This window comes from Neltuma alba, unplaced genomic scaffold, assembly GCF_004799145.2.
Source record: "Neltuma alba isolate B1F8T4 unplaced genomic scaffold, ASM479914v2 tig00013089_pilon, whole genome shotgun sequence".
Taxonomy (NCBI): Eukaryota; Viridiplantae; Streptophyta; class Magnoliopsida; order Fabales; family Fabaceae; genus Neltuma; species Neltuma alba.
This window is the reverse complement of record NW_021637417.1, coordinates 23,630-40,767: the sequence shown is the minus strand read 5'-3', so window position 1 is coordinate 40,767 and position 17,138 is coordinate 23,630. Positions and strand designations below refer to the sequence as shown.

General features: G+C 34.3%; 3 protein-coding genes across 6 annotated transcripts; 1 reads left to right on the top strand and 2 right to left on the bottom strand.

Annotated features, from left to right (window-relative positions):
* Positions 1 to 3,283: 3,283 nt before the first annotated feature.
* LOC114734389 (uncharacterized) lies at positions 3,284 to 5,243 on the bottom strand. Its single transcript, XM_028922032.1, has 4 exons — positions 4,914 to 5,243; positions 4,676 to 4,725; positions 4,280 to 4,361; positions 3,284 to 3,738 (listed from the first exon to the last, which is right to left on the bottom strand). Exons 1-4 carry the CDS (start codon positions 5,161 to 5,163, stop codon positions 3,692 to 3,694), a joined length of 429 nt encoding a protein of 142 aa, XP_028777865.1. The 5' UTR covers positions 5,164 to 5,243; the 3' UTR covers positions 3,284 to 3,691.
* Positions 5,244 to 7,006: 1,763 nt separating this feature from the next.
* On the top strand, positions 7,007 to 10,328 carry LOC114734388 (transcription termination factor MTERF9, chloroplastic). 2 transcript variants are annotated; one of them, XR_003739162.1, is made up of 6 exons: positions 7,007 to 7,309; positions 8,138 to 8,204; positions 8,283 to 8,389; positions 8,478 to 9,167; positions 9,371 to 9,995; positions 10,075 to 10,328. XR_003739162.1 is itself a non-coding variant. In XM_028922031.1 (5 exons), the coding sequence occupies exons 1-5, from the start codon at positions 7,022 to 7,024 to the stop codon at positions 9,686 to 9,688; spliced, it is 1,470 nt and encodes a 489-aa protein (XP_028777864.1). In that variant the 5' UTR covers positions 7,007 to 7,021; the 3' UTR covers positions 9,689 to 10,328. The 2 variants fall into 2 exon arrangements, 1 of the variants encoding a protein (XP_028777864.1); XM_028922031.1 differs by having other exon boundaries at positions 9,371 to 10,328.
* Positions 10,329 to 11,543: 1,215 nt separating this feature from the next.
* Positions 11,544 to 15,838, bottom strand: LOC114734381 (zinc finger CCCH domain-containing protein 18). Of its 3 annotated transcripts, none has more exons than XM_028922025.1 (8): positions 15,815 to 15,838; positions 13,864 to 14,779; positions 13,614 to 13,769; positions 13,337 to 13,516; positions 12,997 to 13,073; positions 12,190 to 12,360; positions 11,999 to 12,089; positions 11,544 to 11,899 (listed from the first exon to the last, which is right to left on the bottom strand). In XM_028922025.1, exons 2-8 carry the CDS (start codon positions 14,763 to 14,765, stop codon positions 11,830 to 11,832), a joined length of 1,647 nt encoding a protein of 548 aa, XP_028777858.1. In that variant the 5' UTR covers positions 14,766 to 14,779; positions 15,815 to 15,838; the 3' UTR covers positions 11,544 to 11,829. The 3 variants fall into 3 exon arrangements, with proteins under 3 accessions (XP_028777858.1, XP_028777856.1, XP_028777857.1); XM_028922023.1 differs by lacking the exon at positions 15,815 to 15,838 and adding an exon at positions 15,670 to 15,792; XM_028922024.1 differs by lacking the exon at positions 15,815 to 15,838 and having other exon boundaries at positions 13,864 to 14,839.
* Between the last annotated feature and the right edge of the window lie 1,300 nt (positions 15,839 to 17,138).

Here is a 17,138-nt window from a genome sequence, read left to right as displayed (position 1 = left end):
TCCACGGCAAGTGGAATGTCCGCTTGTGGAGGACTGATGCGAGATTGGAAGGGAGTATTTACGGGAGGCTTTATGTTTAATATCGGGCCGGGGAACGCCTCTCGAGCAGAAGCTTGGGGAGTGTTGATGGGCATGAAATACGCTTGGGACAGTGGGCACCGGCACGTTATAGTCGAATCAGATTGTCGAGACCTGCTAGATGCTATCACGTTGGGCACAGCCGAGGACCGAGATGACGAGGATCTTGTGCATGAAATCGTAGCGATGCAACGTAGGGATTGGAGTGTACTATTTAGCTGGGTTTGTCGTGACACGAATGAAGCTGCTGATATCCTCGCGAAGGAAGCACTAAAATGTGTGCCTGGCTTATTCTGCTTTTCTGATATGCCGAATTGTGTGAGAGAGAAAGTTAGAGGTGAAGCTATGATGAGTAGTCATTGATAGGACGGCCTGGTTTATGTATTACATCAAAAAAAAAAAAGAACTATGGAGGTTATTTAACCTGCTTTATATAATTTTAAAAACCCAAACAAATCACATTGTTTTCTGGAGAGGATGTTCTCCAAATGCAAATTGAGAGAGAAGGTGAGCATTTAAGTTTATGTGCAAGCATCAACAATGCAATACGACTCATCCTTCAAATTTCATATAACACATAAAACTTTAATTCCTAAATTAAGAAAAAAAAAGAAAGATGAATTTGATGTTATATAAGATTCAAGAAGCATTTTTAGAAACCCTAAAACATTGACGCACAAAGTCTTCACATGCTCATAATCTATCTAGTATAACACTAATATAAAAAATTCAACAAGTAACATTATTATAATTGGATAAATAATACTCCTCCGGTATTAAATATAAGACCTTTATAGTAAAATTTATTTTTAGACTGATATGGGTAACACACCGGATTGGGTGAGGCTATTGTTTTCCCCAAAAAGTCACCATCACATGCAAATTGTATAAAAAGAACAGATAATTAAGAAAAATTGAGAGTTGAGAAAGAGGGCGTCGAATTAGGTGAATGCCTTTCTTGACTTTGACAAATTGATAAAAATAAGAGAATGATAGCAGCACATTCAAAAAGCCAAGGGCAAATATATGCGTTATTTATCAGCCCACATCACCCATTATGTCACCATCCATTATCTTTATTTACATCAATTTCTCCTCACTTTTGCGTCACTCCTTTTTGAATTATTTTCATATTATATTATTTAAATGATTTCTAAATAAATTCATATAATTAAGATAGTATGAATTCGTCTTCGGTCTTTTGCAACTATTAAATGTTTGAATAATGACATGAGCATGATAAACTTCTATATAATATAACTATGCACTATCTTAGTTTTTTTTTTTTATATCATACATTCGGTATTTAATATAAAAACCAGATAATTAATTTATAAATATTTAAAAAATTATTGATTTAATTATTTGTAATAAATGGATGTTATTTTTTTAAAAAAATACTTTTATTAACATGTGCATTTGAGTTACGTCTCCATAGCATCTTCTTAACATATACAATCGCTATAAGAATTATATAAAGGCAAAAATTAATAAATACTAGATGCAAAATGAATTGAAATTTTATATGCAGAACCAAACTAAATTTCTAACTAAACCATGTTGAAGCTAGTATTCTTTTATGTAAGTTATTTACATCAATGACATAAATCAAATCCTTATAAATTAAACAAACTTTCGTGAATTTTGGCATTTTTCCTTAGAGAGAAAAAATAAACTGGAAATTGTTATGAGATTTGGAGTAGAGTTTGCGCTGGGACGTTTGTGAAATCATTGTTTATTGGATATTTGTCCAACATTTAAGAGAATCTTAATATGTATGGCACGAACTTAATCCCAAAAAAAAAAAGGAAAAAAGATAAAGGAAAAGTGAAAATTTGGTTAAAAGTTCTAATTAAAAACTTAACTGCTTAAAAAAAATATAAATTTGAACAAATACAACTATGACATGTTAGTGTAATTTTTTTTACTATGTGTAACGTATTATTAATGATATGTAACAATTATTAATATGAAAATTATTAGATACGTTATATATATAATAGTAAAAAAATATTCTTACTAATACTAATTGTATGCACTGAAATTTATATTTTTTTAGTGAATTGTCCAATTTTTTGGAGAAAAATGTGTCGCACTACGAACAAATGACTGAATGCGATGTTACGTTCCAGATGAGGACAAGTTACGCTGTTTTTTGTGAGAGACTTGACTGGCAGCGTCAAATAACCATTAATGTACTCACACATCTCTTGTACACAAGTAATGACGTGTTCTCAATTAATGCTGACAATAATGAAACCCCGTATCATTTCCTCATTCATTTATAAAATTATGTATAATACGTTTAATATTTTAAATTAGAAATAAAATTATGGTGTTAGATGAAACTCAAATAAAATTAAATACACTGAAAATAATATCAAATCATAAATAAAATTAGGATAGTGCATGTTATTAGAAAATAATATGGTCAGAATACCTGTTTCCTTAAACAATATTTTATAAGACTTGCAAAGTCCATAGAATGTCTGTCTTTTGAGAGGTTGAACACAGCTGATTTACTATTTTTTTGACTTCGTACTGCTTATGATAATACTTGTGACTTTTGTGCAATGAATTTTCTGGGTTGGTGTATTACGTGAAGAAAATTAGATAGAAGAACAATACAGTGGGAGATTTTTCAACAATGAAGCTAATAATGTCAAATACCAGCTTTTCCACCAAGTACACCAACACCGAACTCAGTTTTGTTTGCTCTGAAAGGACCAAGAATATAAAAGAAATTTATAAATAATATTCATACTGTTTAAAAAATGATATAAAAATTTAAAAATAATATGATAAAAAATCATATATATTTTTTGAAAACTTAAAATGAATTTTTTAATAAGAGGAGAAGGAAGGCGAAGAAGATTTCCACTTCTGTTTTGGGCCCACTCAGATGATATGGGTTTATAATCTCAAGATGGCCCAGGGACATTTTGCCAGAAATTGGGCGATACCTTAATACAAACTTTCTTTGACTAAAACTAGGGCCCTATAGAAATGGACAAAGTTGAAACTCCCACCCGAATGGTTCACACAACAATAAATTGGACCATTCATATTAAATTTGGACGGATCAAATTTCAGTGTGAAACCCCTTCTGTAGGTGTGGAGGGTTCACGTGTTTCTTCCTTCGTATAAATGAGTGTAGATATGGGTGGGTGTATGTGGTTGTAATTGAAACCTTATACAAAAAATATTGACATCAAATCAGATTATAGATCAGAAGTTCTCAACCAACTGTTTTTTCTGCATCAGCTTAATCTGAGTAAAGAGAGAAAACCGAGAGAGAGAGAGAGAGAGTTATGAAAAGATCACTCAAAACAAATGTTATTTTGAACAAATGACTAAGAAGCTAAACCAGTTTCAAGAATGCTTTCACAGGGGTCTTCACACTGAGGGTAACTTTTTCTGAAGTAAACTTGTCCAAAGGCATTTACATAAAGCAGAAAACACCAGTTTCCCCAAGATTAAGCAATGAAGTTCCCAATAAAATTTGTATTTGACAATCACAAATAGGAAAACTATTCAGTTATGGTATGCCTATAATGAAGTCCTCATTGTTGTATAAACATAACAATATGTTGCACCGCCGTGCTTCAGACATTCAACCGGAAAAGAACCTTTTCCAAGACTGCCAAGGAAGAAATCCACCTGAAATACATTGTATATGAATGATTATACGCTAAACAATTTAATTACTGAGAAATAAATACCAGGAAATTCGTGCATGAAACGAAGCATAGACAGGCAGAGAAGATTATCAATACAACGCATGCCAAGATCATAATAACAAAACCCTGTAAATTGCATTATGTTTTTGAAATTAAGTGTTATCTTCTCGCTGGATTCATCATTCATAGGTTTGAAATAGAGTTAATTAGTACAACAGCAATTGCGCTGCTAGAATTACTAAACCGATAGCAGAATTAACCATTGTATTGTTATTTGTTGCATCCAAAGCAAATGCGTGGCCTCTTCAACTAGAAGAACAATGGGATTCATGGCTATTTTTCTTCAAGTTGCATGATGGTCGTGATTAAGAAGCTGTGATAAAATGATGCATTTATCTTGGTAAATGGTTTAGATGCGTGGTTGCAGTTAAAATCCAAAAGAATAGAAAAGTTAAAAATGGAAGAAAGAAAGAAGTTTAACTCAATCAACTACTATGCAGAAGAAGAACATGCAATCCTACCACATTCTGGGCAACGGAAATACTCCTTTTCCCTGAGAACCAACCCTGAACCTCCACACTCCTCACATCTTTTCTGAGCTATCTGTCAAACAATGCAATTAATCACATCACTGTGAGAATAAGATTCACAACTTATGAATTAGTTGAGAAAAATTCTTAGACGGGGACCGATCCACGGAGGATAGGTATCGAGCCAATATTAAATAAAGAAACAAGCTTACTCAATTATCTGTAAAATACTCGGTTGTCATATTTTTGTTAAACAATGTGATAATCAATTCCTACAATTTGTTATCAGGATCGTATTGGCTTCTCAAGTATGATCTCCAGTCAGAATCTACTAAAGAATCTGTCAATAAGCGAAGGCCCAACAAAGCAAGAGCAAGAGTCACTTACAATTCTTTTGCTAAATTCAACTCCTGCCACCACAAAAGGCGTAACTCCAGCTACAAAAACAAAAAGAAAATATCATTACCAACAGAGCTCAATTTATCAAACCACACTATTAACAAAATCGAACGCGCCTATTTCTTCCAAGACAACGAAACAGCACCCCATTAAGGTTTAATCTTAGCTTATAATTGGAGGGAATAGAAATGCTTGTGAAGATTAGGGATTATCCCAAAAACAATACCTATAGTTCCGACCACAATTTGCCACGTGACTTGCACTGGAGCTGGGTCAATCAAAGTTTGTACATCGTTGATAGCGGCTCTGATCCTGGTCCTTCTGGCTGTTCTTCCATTCTGAACCGATGTGTTTTTGCAACTGCTCCTTAGAGGAAAATGAACCGTTGCTTTTGATTCGCGACAATACACTCTGCTCGGGGTTTTGGGAATCGTTGTGGAAAGCACAAACGAAGATGAAGAGACGGAAGCTTCCATGGCAGTATCCCGGCCCGGCCATCGAGTCACCGGTTCACAAGCCTGTATGCTGCCCGGTGGGCCCAGGGCTCGTGGCTTCGCGCCATCCGCTCGTAACTTCCGTGGACCGTGTTCAAGCGATGCTCTCCCTGTCCGAAACTACGTCGTATCAGTGGCTTTTCTCCTCTGGGATTTCTGACACGGAGGAAAATGTGTCTTATTTTTAATGATGCCGTTATGAATGTGTTCAGATACGCTTTCCCGTGCGCGCGCATATGTACGTAAATATTACCTCCGATCCTAATTATAAGAGCCAATTAATTAATTTGAGAAGATTAAAAAAGTAAGTTAAGTTAGTTATTTGTCCTAAATAGGTGTTGTCTTTTCTAAAATATCCTTACTAATCAAGTGTATTGACTAGAACTATCATTGTTAGAATGCCTACTTTAGGAAAAAAATGTATAAATATGAGACAAAGTGGATTGGTGTTTTATATTTAGGATCAAAATAAAAGTCAAATAAGGTCTTATATTAAGGACCGGAGGCAGTACGAGTTACTGTTTTTAATATAAGATTTTGTTTAATTTTTATTTTGATTCTAAATATAAGATTCTAATCTATTTTATCTATCATATTTATACATTTTTTTCCAAATTAATCCTTCTAACAATGATATTTCTAGCCAATATACTTGATTAGTAAGAATATTTTAGGAAAAATAACACATATTTATTACAAATAACTAATTTAACTTCTTTCCTTAATCTCTTCAAATTAGTCAACTAGCTCTTATAATTAGGACCGGAGGTAGTATTACCTTTAATGCTTAATACTCCTCCCATACTTAATATAATACCTAATTTTTGAGTTAATTTTGGTCCTAAATATAAGATTTATTTCTTATATTTATCATTTTTTTCTAAATTACCTCTATTGATACTCTCTCAAACATAATCAAATAAAAGAGGGAGGACATATATTAGGAGTTTGTTTGATTTTTATTTTGGTACTGAATATAAAATCTTAATTCATTTTATTTCTCATATTTATTTATTTTTTTCAAAATAGTCCCTATAATAATAATAGTTCTGACTGGATACTTGATTAACAATGATATTTTAAGAAAAATAACATCTATTTATTACAAATAACTAATGTAATTAATTTTCTTAATCTACTCAAATTAATTAACTAGTTCTTATATTGGAGGTAGTACTACGCTAAATAATAAGTTACCCAATACCTTTAAATTGATCTAAGTAATTCGACTTTTATATAATAAGTGGAACAACACATTAACTTAAAATTTAAAATTTAAGGTATGATGTGTTTTATTATTTATTACTTATTTATTCTCCCTTTTCATGCTTATCATGCTTATTTGTTTTTGCTTCTTATACTGAGGCGAAATAATGCATAAATTTCAAAACCACATCATATCAAGAATTAATAATCTTATTTATAAGTAACATTATACTCCTCCGGTCTTAACATTATATTTTAAGACCGGAGCAGTATCTACTAAAAAAGTAACGTTGTTATTTATCAACAAGCATCCATTTGAGCGGTATAATGTATGGACAGGGAAACAAGCATCACACCTTTTATTTTGAAAAATGAGTTGCATTTATCTTATTAAACGATTACTGAGCTGTCAACAGCCAATGGGCTCTTGACATCACACCTATGCCGGGTTTCAACGACACCGTTTCATGCATGGCCCACGCATTAATGACGCGCCAAATTGCGTCTAATTAACTGATTCTTCAATCCGGATGAAGCGGAGGGATGGAGGATAAGCCTCATGAACAGCTACGGGGAGATTCTGGTATAGGGTTTTTGAGTATATTCTCTCATTCTTCACTATCTCCCTCTGGATATGGCTACCATTTCCACTTTCTACCCTTACAATCCCGTTCGACCTGCTTCTTCTCCGTCCTCTTTGTTTTCGAGTTTGCGCGGCTGGCATTTGGTCTCAAAATCTGCTCGTGGAAGGGGAGCACACAAGTTCGTGGTGCTTGCGGCGCATTCCAACCCTAAAGTTCTCAAGACTAATCGGAAATCGAGGTTCGGACAGACGCTATCTCCGTATGACAGCGATGAAGATGATGAAGCATTGGAGGACGATGACGAGGATGATGATGTGCTAGTTGATTGGCTATCTGATGTAAGTTTCTTCGTCAGTTCCTGATTTTTTTGAGCTATTGTTAGCAGTTGTTTGCTCTGTTGGGAGCAATTTATGTCCTGTTGGGAAATGGGTTTACTTTACATTTTTACTTCATGATATTTGAACATTCCTGTTGGGAAATGGGTTTACTTTACATTTTTACTTCATGATATTTGAACATTCTTTCTTTTAGCTCATCCCTGCTTTCGATGAATTCTTCTCAAAAAAAAGTATAGTCTCTTGTTTCCTGTGAGAAATCGGTTGTTTTTTTGACTGAGTTTATCTTTATGCTTCTGTTTTGGTGAATTATTCAGTTTCTTTTGGCAGATGTTTATATCTCTGCTCTCTGTGCTTTCCTATGATACATGGCTATTGGAGGTTTTTCAGTTTTTATGTCTGTTTCTTATTTGTTATCTAGTAGCGCAGTGAGTGTTTTGATATTCACGAGATGCATTTTGATTTTCATATTTGAAAATAGCGTCAGTAATGTTGCGTATCGACTTTGCAATAAAACTATTTGCAGTTGTGGACAGTTCTATTTCTTTAGTCACCGTATATGAATTTACTATATGAATTCTTCAAATAGGTGCCATCTTATTATTAAAGGAAGATTTCAACAAGTTGTGCATAGTTACAGCCCTGCTTATTCATTATACGTGAATTTGCTTTATTCTAGGTTTTTGTTTTTCGTTTTTCGTCATGGAGAAGCTATGCACTTTAGTTATGATGCTGTGTCTGTCTGCCAGTGGCATGCTTGTAACTTTATTTTCAACAGTTCGTTAGATTTCGCTTTGCTGAAAACACAGCTGTTTCCATTGTGGAATTCAGGAAGAATTTGCAGAGCCTGCTGACTTTAATTCTAATGACAAGAAATTTAAGTCACAGAAGATTGAAGGTATGCTTTATTTGAATATTATTATTTTGTTTTAAGTGAAAATTAAATACTGCGTGTCCTGTCTGCAACTCTGTGCAGTAAAAGGTAGGCGACAGGAAAAAGGATGGGATGCAAGATCATTTGAAAGCCCTAAAATGTTAAAAAGTGAGCAAGTGATATCCTTTGAACCAAATGGCAGTGTAAAGGTACAGAGATGTGATAAGCTGTAAGTGACAATGTCCATTTAATGTACAACTGAAGCTGAGGAACCCCATATTCTTTGTGTAACTGCAGGCTGGTAGAAATTTAAGGGAGAACAGATATCCTCGATTGTCTGAAGAGATAAATTTGGACAAGAAATGGATTCCGCTTCTGGACTATTTAAGCACATTTGGAATGAAGGAGTCGCACTTTATCCAAATGTATGAAAGGCACATGTCCTCACTTCAAATTAATGTATGTTCTGCACAGGAAAGGGTAGAATACTTAATGAGTGTTGGAGTCAAGCATAGAGATGTAAGAAGAATCATTTTGAGACAGCCACAAATTCTGGAGTATACAGTGGAGAAAAATTTGAAGGCCCATGTTGCATTTTTGATGGGTTTGGGAATACCAACTTCCAGAGTAGGGCAAATCATTGCTGCTGCTCCATCCCTGTTTTCTTATAGTGTTGAAAATTCTTTAAAACCAACAGTAAGATATTTAGTTGAGGAAGTTGGCATCAAGGAAAAGGATCTGAGTAAAGTCATTCAACTGAGCCCACAAATTCTAGTTCAGCGTATTGACATTTCCTGGAATATTCGGTATATGTTTCTAACCAAAGAGTTGGGAGCACCCAGAGATAGCGTAGTGAAGATGGTGACAAAACATCCTCAACTTCTCCATTATAGCATTGATGATGGATTGCTGCCTAGGATTAACTTTCTGAGGAGCATAGGAATGAGAAATTCAGACATCCTGAAAGTCATAACTAGTCTTACTCAGGTCATGCTTTGATTTAAAAGTACTCTGCTTTTTTTGTTGCAAACCCCCACTCTTTTGTTTTATTTTAGACTGTTTTTGGTGGAAAATACCTGGAACATGAAAGAATGTTATTAGATAGTCATTATTGTCATCAATATCGTTTTATGTTTCTTTGCTATAATGCCAAAATAACTTAGCTCTTTCATTGATTTCTGCTTCTACAGGTCCTTTCCCTGTCCCTGGAGGAGAATCTAAAGCCCAAGTACTTGTATCTGGTAAATGAACTTCAGAATGAGGTTCAATCCTTGACCAAATATCCAATGTACCTTAGCTTGTCGTTGGACCAGAGAATACGTCCTCGTCATAGGTTCTTGGTTTCTCTGAAGAAAGCTCCAAAAGGACCATTCCCCCTTGGATCACTGGTCCCAACTGATGAATGCTTCTGTCAGCAGTGGGCGGGGACTAGTTTGGACAAGTATTTGGCTTTTCGCCAGAGGCTTTTACTCAAGAAATTTGCTGAAAAATATGAAAAATCAAAATAAAATGTGTTGGTCCACTTACATGAGTACTGGAAGAGCAGTCTTATGTAAGCTATAACATCAGAAAACCTAAAGTTGTTGATATAATTGTCCATGATGGTTGCCGTTGTGGCTGAAGCTCAATCACTTTAGTTCATTTAGCAATATCTTATGCTTCTCTGCACTGATCTTTCAAGACGTTCAAATTTCTGTCGAATCTTCACCAAAGCGGTTCAACTTCTGTAAGAGTTGACTATTATTGTTCATGTCAAAGTCAGATGGTTCTTTACGAAGTTCTTGTGATCAGAAAGGCAGAACACATGATGTTGAGGTCTGTCATCTTAAGACGAGCATCTTTAATAGCTCATACATTAGATATGCTCTGTGAGTTGACCTCCAACTCATCGCAGGTTGTGAACAATACTGTAAGCAAGCTGTCAAAATCAAAGAAGTAAGCTGTTGTAACTTAAAGATCCTTCTTACGGTTGCTGTGGTTGTTACGTCCTCTTTTTCCTTTTTACAGGCAGTAATGCCCTCTATTAATTTTTTCCCTTTCATTCTTTTGTATATCTCGTATAGAGGACTTCTGTTGTTATAGTTGTCACCAAAATAAGAACCATAATAATATAAGAAACAAAATTCACTTTTGAGCTTTTGGCACGTACACAGTAAACTGTTAATGCATTTGCATGGTTTTGTTACAGAATACTCTCGAGCTATAATTAGATCATGGCACGGAGAATCAGTTTGGTGTTATTTTATCCTCTCATTTTCCTTATTACAGATTACAGAAAAGAGAGAGCTTATCACCTTAGTATCCTGTCTGGTATATTTCTTGTGTGAGAAAGGAGTACTCATGGTTGTGAGAAAGATAAAGATATCCATATCATAATTCATATCAGGGCATTGGTACTCGTGGAATATATATACGTGGCATTTGTGGTGCTTGAAAGTTTTGCTTATCTTAGCCCTTTCAATTGGTTAGAATTTTAGGTGATATAATAAAACAGGAGTGCAACATATGGAACATTCAATTGATGCTTACTGATTTGTTTAACAATAATTTTCATCGGATATTACAAAGAATTTTTCAAAATTATTTCCATGTCCTTGACATTTGTAAACTTGCTAGCCACATTTCATTTTCCTTGGACCTATTCCCAATTGAAGACAAGGGAGGAGAATTAAAGAGTTTTTGGATGTGTTTCCTGTCATGTCATACCTTTCAATTTCAATTCCCCATGACAATCGGATTGCTTTCAAGTCCATTGAAATTATGTGATCAGTTCACGCGGGCACCGATTTTTTTAGATGTAATCTTTTTTAACTTTTTCATTTAGATAAAATATTAAGAAAGGGGCGGGGAAGCAAAAGACGTTTGGGTTAATATATTATTGAAAAATATTTTTATAAATAAATATTTTTAATATCTTAAGGAATTATAGCTGGGAAAATCACAGAAAAAGACCGTGGAATTAAAAAAATTACACACACAAACTGATTCATAAAAATTGTCAAAATCCATACTATTATTATCAAAACCTATACTAATGTTGTTATGGGTCTCAATTTGTAATTTTTCTAATTTCATAATCTTTTTTTGTGATTTTTCCATTATAGTTATATATAGGCAATTATTGAATTCTAATTCTTCATTTCTTGTTGAAAAATAAAATATACGAGACCCACAACTGGAGATATTGGCAGATAAGCCATAAAACATTACAAAAACTTCAGATGGAATCATCCCTAAAACATTAAAAACTTTATCATAGCAAACATCTAATTAACCTCAGACAAATTCTAAAAGTTGAAAAAATGTAAAAATTGCTTCATATATGAACATATGCCTGATGACTACAGTAACATCCAAGCTACATAGCCTTTAAAAGAAATGAAACAACAAACTTTCTTTCTATAGCTAAAAGGTAAAAACCTATGGTCATCTTCTGTGTAACCATGTATTCTTCTTTGTTCCCAACAATTCAAAGAGAATTTAAAAAAAAAAAAAAACTCAGCTTGTATGTACTTGCCATAGACTTAAACAACGAACTGGTAGAGAAGAGCAATGTAAGCCTTGTAAGTATATCGAATTAAAGAAGCTGCTTTTTTGTCTGGTGCTGTTTTTAACTCTATATGTCTTTCTCCTGTATTAGTTTCCAAATCTATATAGCTGCAGAAATCCCACTATCCGTCGGAAATGCAAAAGGGCTATCAGGCAGATCCAGTCCTTGGCTGCATAATTTCATTTTGAAATATATATTATTATCTGGAGATACTTTTTTTAAAAAAAAAAAGAATCCCAATCAAAATTTGTAAGAAATCGATTCATACCCGTCCTCATCAGTGCTATTGGTCTTTATGTACCTAGGTTTGTCAATCGCAGTATAGTTTAAAGATTCTGTAGGCTGAAAATTAAAAGGGTCTGCACAATACAAGAAATCATATCGAATTAGCATAACATAGGTAGAATAGTACGACTTTAGATTTATACACAGATTGATGTTGATATTTCTCATACACACCTCTTGAAGCTTTTAGCCCGTCCATGGAAAATCCAGGATAGGGTGGATTAAACGCAGGGTTTTGGTTTAGCTGCAGCTCGGCAAACCGTCTCCTCTGAAATTCGAGGGCTTGCTCTTGCTCTTCACAGAACTGTCTCCTCAGAAACTGAGGGTCACCAAAACTTCTTGACACTATAGAATCAGTGTATCAGTATAATGGCTTCTTGTACAGAAGGTATGAGAATCAATAAAGGTGACTTCTATTCAAAAGCTTGAACCATTAAACTAAGGCCCTTGAACAATTTCTTTACAATCGCATGTGATTCCTCATATGAAAGCTTTTCGGGTTTGAGGTATGGATCACACACCCTACGTATAAATTCTAGATTGCTTGGTTGTAAAGACTTTAATATCATGCCAAAAACTACTTTAACTCAAAGTCTTAAGGTAATAAAAGAGAGCTCATGAATTTTTTTTTTCTCAATAATCTCTAACAAAACAAAACCAACTGAAATCAGATCGCAATCATATCACAAAATAATCCAAATCTTTCACATTCACCAAGTAAATGTAGTGTGCAGTTGAAGAGAAATAGATGGAGAGGTGCAAGACCAAGAAGCTTCCAACATCAGAAGCTGTTTAGACCCCCTCCCTCCAACTACACCCTGTGCAGTACTATGGGGGGGAAAAAAAAATTCAACCACAATAATCATTTCAAATGGTTATGTCATGGAGGCAAGAAAACCACTGATGCATGCAAGTTTTCCAGTATTTTAAAACAGAAGATGAGTTTATAGATTTCAAACCAGAAAAAGATATCATACTCACTTGAGGTAAGTTCAGAATGTATATCTGCATATTGTGGTGAATAGCAAACAGGAGGCTCAATTCTATCAGGGTGTTTCCTGCATCAAATTTGAGGTGCATACATAAGTAAAAAAAGCTAGCGCATTACTTAGGAATTTAGAGAATCCTTCAAGAAGGATACTTAGGTAGCGGTTAAGTTCATAAGCATTAAATGATACTAGCATGTGTCAATGTATTTTAATTTAGAGATTTTAGAAGTTTTGAAAGCTGAAACAACAACCCATTCACTGATCAGAAATACAGATTCAAGCATGAAAAGTCAATTCCTCTCCCATGAAAAAGAGGCATCCAGGTATTTCACCTGTCAATGATCTTTGATTTTTCCCTGTAGGGTTTCACAAGCACCCGGGAGCCCTGAACATAATGGGGGTTCCCCTTGTCCAAAACTGTCTTAACAGTTTCCGGATCAGTGAATGTTACAAATCCAAACATCCTCCTCTGCTGACATGGAATTCTTACATCTTCAACAGTTCCAAAATTGCTGTAAATGAAAAGCAATTTAACACAACTCATCAACCCAAACCACCAACTATAATGAAGTGACAAAAAGCATTTTAGATACAAAAACTTTAGCTTACCTAAAGTAGTTTGAAACATCCTCTTCTGTGAAACTGCAGTCAGCTGGGAAAGTTAAATAAATCTGTCGTGCTGCACTAATATTTTGACCGGGGTCTCCTCTTTCCAAGTATTTTGGTGCATCTTCTGCCAGAACTACCGCATGCTGCCCATGAGGTCTGTAAGAAAATCAACCACAAGTTACAGGACAAATTCAAATAAGAAGCATTTGACCAATTTACTGTATAGGATTGCCTGTCGATGAGATTTCACCTGTCTATGACCCGAATAGCATTTTTCAATCGGGCAAGAAGCTTTGTCAAACTATAGCCAGATTTTCCATGTCTCTGGCTCTCAGTTAGATAACCATCAGCCTGAAGTACCTTTTTATACTTCTCATAGTATGCCATTGGGAGGGACGCAATTGTAATAGGATTGCCTCTTCTTGATTTCAGAAGTTCAACAATTTCTGACTCTAACTGTGCTAATGATCCTGGTGGAATTAATTGATCATCATTACTTGCATCATTTCCAAACATTTGAGAAAGTCTCTCAGACCCAACTTGCCCGTGATAATATCTACAGCTACTTCCATGTTTGCAGAAACCTTTGTTAAAATAATGACAGGTCTTGACAGGAAATTCGGACGAAAACCTTCTACCAGCTTTTGCATTCAAATTTCCTGGGGAAGTATCTAAGCTATAATAGTCATTCACAATCCCACTGTTTCCAGCAATCACTGGAGCCATATTATTTTCTAAGCCAAACAACTGGGTCTGCTTCTGAAGTTCTGGCATGGAATCCAAGTAACTCATTGGCATAAAATCTGTGTTTGTAGTGTTAGTATTAGACTGTGGTTCCCAAAAAGCCGGGAAGTTTGCTGGAGATGTAGGGCTTCTAGAAGAAATCATGGATAATTGGCTTAAACCATGTTGTGCAGAATTCAAAGGAGGTGGGACAGGAAGTATGGAAGATCTAGAAGACAGCCTTTGCAGCTCCATTTTGGTCTTAAATGCCACGTCTCTTATCACATGATCAGGGCATGACGCCAATTTAGCCATTTCCTGCTCACCGTGATCTTGTAGGAGGAGGTAGCCAATTATTTTTGTTGCATGCTCAGCATCAAATTTCTGAATTCTATCGAAAACAATTCTTGTATGGTCTGAAATATCCATAGCTTACCTTATCACTGCCCAAAAAAAAAAAAAATCAACTTAGCACAAAGCAGCCATTGCAGATTGAGCATAAAGGTAAAATCTGAAACCTAACGTTAAAAGAAGCAATAGATCAATATAAGTCCTCCTAACAAGGGGAACACACATTGTTCTTCAGCCCCAAGGAACCCTATTTCATGAATCAAAATATAGTAACCATAACAAAACAGAGAGAGGAAAAGAATCCTGAAAAAGATTGATGCTTGATAGAGAACTAGATTTTCTCCAGTTTTTCTCTGTTTACACAGAGAAAGAATGTTACTTTAGCACAAAGAATTCTGACAAAGAGTAATACTAGACAGTGAACTAGATGTTGTTCAGTTTTCCTCTATTCATGCCAAGAAAGGAAGTTTTCTTTAGCACAAATGAGATAGGACTGTTTTTCCTGATTTGGAAGTAAACAGAGAACGTTAGGAAAAAAAATCGCGCGTCATCTCCAAGCAACATAAAGAAGAACTGACAGTCGATTCTGAAACAAGGAACGAAAACTGCAGAAATCGAAGGCAATTGAATCTCAAAGGTCAAAACACATTTTCGGAATCAAAATTACAATAAAGCGACATCGTTCAAATTTGCATACCGTTAGAAGAAAGGAAGACAATTACTCAAATGTTTTGCAAGCAGCCATTGTTAATGATTAAAAAACACTCAGAATACATATGAGAATCTGGAGAAACACAAAAGAAGTCAATTAAGTTTCTATCTTTTCCAGTGTTTCAAAATTTGAAACCTTCGTTACTTTTAGAAAAAAGTTGCAAAAAATCAAAGTGAGTTTATTCTTAAGAGCCCCTTTTTCTTTTCAAAATCAAAAACACCAATCGAAAAGAGACCACACACACAGAGCATCCTCCCAGTTCACACATACCCATCAAAACCCAGAAGACAACCCGTTCTTGAAATGCCTCAAGGTCCAATCTTTAACCCATGAATCAGAGAAATACAGGGAAAAAAATTTTCAGAACCGAGAAAGAATCAAAGACGAAACAACCTAATTAGTGTCTCTCTCTTACCTAGTAGAAGAAGAAGAATAAGAAGGAGTATGAAGACTGAAGAGTGAGTAACCCCCACATAAACACAACCACACTGGCACACTACACACTAATCAGTAATCACTGATATATGTGGGCTCCGTGGAGCAGTGGGTTTTGAAAATCAAATGCACAGCTGTTAAATAATCAGAGATTTGAGGCAAATTATTATCCTTAATTCTCGAAAAACCATAACTGCTTCTTCATGCTAATGAAATTACCTATACGCCCCTCTGATATTATTATTTTATTTGATTATAAGATATGTGCTACTAGATTAGGTTGGATAAACATATAAAGTTACTATTAGACTAGATTAGCTCGGCAAAACCGATGTTGTGTTTGCTAATTTTAACAATTAATTATAGCTCTTAGCACTGCCCAGGTCGGCAATATACATTTATCTTAAGGAACACAAACATGGATTTTCCTTTGTCTTTTTGTTTTTCATTTTTTAAAAAGAAATTATAAGATGGGGCCTACTTAAATCTGAGCCACTAGGTGTGATTCTGAGGCTAACGCCTCAAATTTTGCTAGATTATCTGTGACCAATTCAATATATTAATACCCATGTAGATAATAAAATTTATTAAAAAAATCACGTTATTTATAATTTATAAACAGTAGATTTTATTTTTCAAATCTCATATAATACATAAAATAATAAATATAAATATATAGTTTGTTAAGATAATATCAGTTGTGTAGAAATATCAATATATGAATTAATACTCTTAAGATCGAAAGTTGAATGAGCTACTTTTACCAATAAAATTATCATTTTTATATGAATAATAAATTTAAGCTAATCATTTATGACATTATGAGATACAATTATTAGGACAGAAATGAGAAAATTTTTACAATACATATCATATATGATTTCTTAAATAAAATGCAAAATTTATAATTTACATGCGCATGTATACATACACATGTGTGTATAATTTTAAATTACTTGAAGCTGACTCTCAAATATGTTTTCTAATTTACGATACAAAATAAATTAATTATGAAAAATTTTATCTCTAAAAATAAAAATTATAAAAATGATATTTTCAATTTCAAAAATAATTTAAAAAAATCTTGTGAAAAAATTGAATTTATTTGGAGGGAACATACACAACCACACAGGATAAAACATGTCGCCATATGAAACCTAAAAGGCTATTAATCACGTGGCATGGCCCACTTGATCCTAAGCTTCACTCTCATTGGCTATTGCTTTCTTTGGCAGATAATAATTGGTCACGTTTTTGTTTTTTAAATTGCACACAATAAGATTAAATCATAGTATTATTAAAAC